The sequence below is a fragment of the Thalia democratica genome, chromosome 5 (genome assembly GCF_965202585.1).
Source record: "Thalia democratica chromosome 5, ktThaDemo2.hap1.1, whole genome shotgun sequence".
NCBI classification, from domain to species: domain Eukaryota; kingdom Metazoa; phylum Chordata; class Thaliacea; order Salpida; family Salpidae; genus Thalia; species Thalia democratica.
Genome location: NC_139169.1, coordinates 40,342,544 through 40,348,055, shown reverse-complemented (window position 1 = coordinate 40,348,055; position 5,512 = coordinate 40,342,544). Strand labels below are relative to the sequence as shown.

The following is a 5,512-nucleotide window of genomic DNA, read 5'->3' as shown; positions in this document are numbered from 1 at the left end:
CAGATACATCGCTTTGCTACAAAAATATCATAAATTTTTGAAAATAGTTTTAAGAGATTTGTACAGTAGTTTTATACGCTTTGCCTTATGAATTTTAATTTTATTTGTATAAAATTTGTTTGTCTTTAGTTCTGCTTTTTTTATAAGTTTATTAATTTACACTAATATAATCGAAAATCAGATAATTAAAAACTTATAATTACGTAAAAGTTTAAATATTTTTTTTGATAATCTTAAACACTGAAGTAGTACAATTTATAAAAGCAGCATGTTAGTATGTATGTTAAAAACTTAAATTATAAACTTTTTTCTTCAGTATAATTCAGAGGGTAGATGCAAAAATAACAAACGATGCAATTTATATGTTAAAAAAGATTTTATTTCTTTAACTGTATTCAAAAGTTTGAAAATTTATACAACTAATTTTATGCAGTTTGTCTTTTTTTTTTCAACCAAACAAACTGAAAAATCTTCTCGGGCAAGCCGGCTTCAGACACGCAACAACTCGACTCTCCTTCTTGCTGCACCCTTCCGACGTGCAAGATCTCTCCTCCTTCACTTCTCCCCTCCCGCAAGACACACTGCACTCCCCCGACACCCAATCACCCCACTCATCTGCGTCTGTTTAAAAAAAAGTGTCGCTTAGCAATGTTTTCATGTCATTAATCTTCTTATGTTCGTATTTTTCTGAATGTTAAAAAAACCATTGTACCCGTTTATTTTAAACAGTTTCGTGACTTTAAAAACTATAATGAAGTTCTGACTGAAACATGTAATGTTTAATAACAAGCAGATACAAAAGAAAAGTTGGAAAACACTTACCACATTGATCACCGGTACATTCGACCAATTTATCCGCTGGTCCCACACATTTCTCATCACTTTTGTCCAGGCATTTTCTCCACAATATTCTTTTCCCTTTACCACAATCATTGCTGCACTTTGTACCTTTCCACCTACTCCAACCTTCACGTAATGTTTATGAGATGTAAACAACACAACTAAGTAGCTAAACTTGAATATTTGTTTTATAAAAAAGTATTTACTGTTGTAAAAACTTTTCATGAACTAAAAATTAATATTACTGCAAAGAAAAAAAGTTAGTTATTTAAATAAAAGTTTTAGTTTTACTTTAAATTAATAACTAAAATGATCTTAATTTAAAAGTCAACGTAAATATTTTTTTAAAAGCATAACAGTTTACATTAATTTTTCTAAGTCACATTTCCCAAGGTACTTGTTATGATTAAACTCCGAAGAGAAAAAGAAATGAAACAGATAATTCATTCACAAACTAAATTGTTAAATTGGTTTTAAAAATAATTGTTTTTCTAAGAAAACGCAGTCCAACCTGTACCAGAAGTTTGATTGGCGACTGTTTTAGGCTTTTCGATTGGTTTGTTTGTGCCGCAAAGTCCGCAGTGTTTTCTGCACTTTTGCTTCACAGCTTTCACCATAACTGGAAACGTCGAATCGCACTGAATCAGATCGCATCGGTCGATTAAATCTTTGCAGTCTGTAGTGAATATATTTCAAATTAGTTTTTTCACATATATTTCAAATATACATTATTAATCCCACCTTTGCATTCGGCAAGTTCGCACTCCACGTTTCTGACGTCAGCACCCGCGCACTTAAGCTCGTCACCACGACAACGGCGGGTGTCCCTCCTCACCCCGAACCCGCACGTCACGCTGCACCTTCCCTCCTTCCACTCACTCCATCCCTCCGACTTTTCATCCTCTTTCTTCTCTTCTGTCGCGTAAAACGTCAGTGTTTATCAGTTTAAAAGATTTTCCAACATTTATTTTCATAAGGCTCCGTTTAAAAAAATTAAAACGCAATGGCCCCCTCCAACAAGATTTCTAACAAATTACCATCAAAAACGCTTAAAACTTTTTTTCTCTATTCATCATCAGCTTCAGAATATCTAGTGTAAGTTTCAAATTATGGCCTGATTGCCCTTAGCTTATGGCTAACTTCAGGAGACCCTGGTTTAAAGGTTTAAACAAACTTTCTTTTAACAGTCAGTAAGGTTAATGCCTTATAAAACATAAATTTACTTTAAAGAAGAATACATGATAGCTTTTTTTTTAATTAGCAGTTTTGATAATCGACCTAAAAATATGTCACACAAAGTTTAAAGGTTTGTTTTTATACTTATTTTGAAACGATTGAAATTTAAGTGCAGTAAATTATAGTTTTTTATCAATAGCATCATTCAATTTTTCACCGAAAAAGTTTGTGATCGTTTTTTGTATTAAAAAGGGTTTGAAAAAACATTTATGAGAATTTAATTTGAATAATTTTTGCCAGTTTTACTTTAAAAAAAGCTAAGACTAAAACTGTTAAAAAATAGATAACCATGCGTAAGCTAATATTAAGTATTAGTAGTAGAACCTTTTAATTTGATAAGTTTAAAAATACTTAAATTTTTAGCAAAAATAATTGTATTTTCTACAATTTTTTTTTTAATCTATGATTTATGTTACGTGCAAAGCATTTAATAGTTGTTTATTAAACAAGAACTAAACGTACAAATTAAAATTATTTTTAAATAAATTTTACTAAAATATATTTTGAAACACAAACGTAAATTATTTGCGTAATTTCGCTCTTTAGAAACAACTAGACTCAGTATTCAAAGTCTAGATTTGGACGTACCATGAATATTCGAACCTTTTAACACTAGTACAACTTGCACTCTTTTTTACACATGCGATATTAAACGGAAAGCTACTGAACTTAAACTCTCTCAGAATCTGTTTTTACTATAACAGTTGCAAGTAGTTGTTAGTCATGTAGTTTGTTAATGTGCAAACTAACGCAAGCTTTAGTCTAACCTTTATCGCACAATCTACATGTTTTCTTGCAGTTTTCAATCGCCCACGGAGATGTACAAACTGCGAAGAAACAAACCCACCGGTCAACACAACCTGAATGAAAAGTCAAATAGAAAGTTAATCTATTTTTTAAAATAAAAACGTTGTACATCGTAAACAAAAACATTATAAAAGCTAGGTATAACTATGAAAACTTACAAAAAAAAAAGGAGACAGTTGTTTTACATAGTGCTGCTAAAGTTCAAAAAATTAAGCATTTTTTGATAAAAAATTTATTTTGTTATTTAGTTAGTTCCGATATTTATTTTTCTTGTTTGCTTTTACTTTTAGTACTTATAATACACTTATAAAACTATATAAATCATTGTTTTGTTATTTTAACTAATATTATTTTAAGTAAAAGAAACTTTGACAAACTAATTTAGAGACCATGTTTCTTTCTTTTTAATATAAACAAATCTGAACGAGTATTGTAATAAATCGAAACTCACGATTGATAACTATTTGTTTATTTCTATTAGAAAAGCCGCGAAACAAGTTTGAAAACATATTAGGTCTTCTTGTTGGCTTAGGTTTCGGTCTGTATTCTTCATATCTCTCCAGTAAGCCGGCAGCACTCAAAATCTTTTCGAGTTCTTCCTTATCTTTAAAAGTTTCTTGGATGTCCTCAAAAAACTTTTTAAAATCAAAAGAACTTTCATCAAAGTTATCATCGTTGTCAAGATCATATTCGTCATGATCATCGTCGTCATGATCATCGTCGTCATGATCTTCGTCGTCATGATCTTCGTTTTCATGATCATCGTTGTCATAGTCATCGTTGTCATAATCTTCGTCGTCATGATCTTCGTCGTCATGATCTTCGTCGTCATGATCTTCGTCGTCATGATCATCGTTGTCATAATCTTCGTCGTCATGATCACCGTCGTCATGATCATCGTCGTCATGATCTTTGTCGTCATGATCTTTGTCGTCATGGTCTTCGTCGTCATGATCTTCGTCGTCATGATCTTCGTCGTCATGGTCTTCGTCACCATAACTTTCATGACCGTGGTCACCGTGGAAATTATAACTGTCTCCGTGGTGATGGTCGTCATCATGGCCCAGCATAGGTGCTAAATCGTTATCTTCGATGTTAAGTAAACCCATCCAATCAGCATCACCAAACATATCGAGAATATTATCATTTCCCTTGTCATTCCACGTATCGCCTAAGTTCGCAAACAAATCGTCATTTATAAAATCAAAGCCTTCATCAAAATCAAAACCATCAAAATCAATATCTCCTTCAAACGAATTAGATTTTGCCACGAGCAGAAAACATAACAAAAAACTTAGCTTTGAATTAAACAAAACTTTTAACATACCAAAATTTAATTTGAAGCAAAAAACAAAAAAAAAGTGATAGCTGCAGCAACAAAAAGTTGTAATGAATTTAGAACGAAGAATTAACTATATACGTTTATATTCGTTTTTCCCGCGGGCGTTTTGCAAGAAAGTTTCTATTAAAACAAGGTCACGCGAGCTTCTTACGTATTTACGGCTTAAATCGCAGCTTAAAATAAAATTCTTAGAAGCAACCTTGGTAGGTACGTAGGTTTTAAAGGAAGATAGCTTTTTTAATGCTTTATAAGTTTAAAATATAAGTTTAAGCTTGAAAACTAATAAACATAAACTTAAAATTATCCGTAAGTAAAATAAAAAAAAATAAATTATTGTAGCAATAAAGTGTAAGCTGATACTAAAAACGGTTTTTCTAGGTGAACAAAACAAAAAAAAAAATTTTAAGAGTTTTTCAGTTGAATTTAGTAACACTTAATTCCAAATTACACAATGATGAACTGAATATTTAAGTATTTAACATAGAATATTGGTGTTAAAATGTGTAAAGCATTTGAAAGTAAACTTTATACATGTTTACTATATTTCAAAGAAAAACAAGTTAAAATTTTAAAGCTGAGTTTATAAATATAACTAAACTGGTAAAAAAAAAGCCTTGATTTTTAAGTACTATAATGTTAAAAGTTTTTATTAAAAAACTTATGTATGTGGTCAGTAATCAGTTTGGGCAATATCGTAAAAAAATATTTTTTAAACAAGCATTTTTTTTTGTGTTTTAAACATTAGAACTGCACGAAACTAATTTTAGCAAGTTATTTGCTACTTTAAACTATATTTTAGTATTCGTTGTTAAGGCTTATAAGTCTGCTATGCTTGATTATAGTATGAGAAACAAGCTTAATTAAAAACAAAGAAATTTTTGGTTAAACTAGTCTTTATAATAACAACTACCGTAGGTTTTATTATATTAAAAATTATAAGTAATGAGAAGTATAATTTTAAATATTTTAATATAAGGTATCAATTAAAATAGTTGTACTTAAACTAACCAAGTATTCGTCGTTATATAACTTTAAAAATATCCAAAAGTTCTATAGAAGTAAAGTTATATATTTTTAAATATATTGTAGAATGCAATTTGCCTTTTAAACACATAATTTTTTAAAGAGTTTTAAAGTTTTGATCGAGTATTTTTATGATTGTAAAATAAATGTATTTTAAGTTTAAAAAGCTTTAAACGCTTTTAAACAAAAGTTAAATTTATATTTAAAAGTTACATTTTGATTTTTTTTTAAATATTAAACGATAAGATTAAAGTTTAATGTTTT

The 5,512-nt window shown here is 29.6% G+C and overlaps 1 protein-coding gene across 1 annotated transcript; it reads right to left on the bottom strand.

Moving 5' to 3' along the window:
- Positions 1-253: 253 nt before the first annotated feature.
- LOC145836024 (uncharacterized) lies at positions 254-4,210 on the bottom strand. Its single transcript, XM_082943812.1, has 6 exons — positions 3,335-4,210; positions 2,844-2,936; positions 1,582-1,755; positions 1,352-1,516; positions 823-966; positions 254-621 (listed from the first exon to the last, which is right to left on the bottom strand). The coding sequence occupies exons 1-6, from the start codon at positions 4,206-4,208 to the stop codon at positions 449-451; spliced, it is 1,623 nt and encodes a 540-aa protein (XP_082799938.1). The 5' UTR covers positions 4,209-4,210; the 3' UTR covers positions 254-448.
- Positions 4,211-5,512: the final 1,302 nt, after the last annotated feature.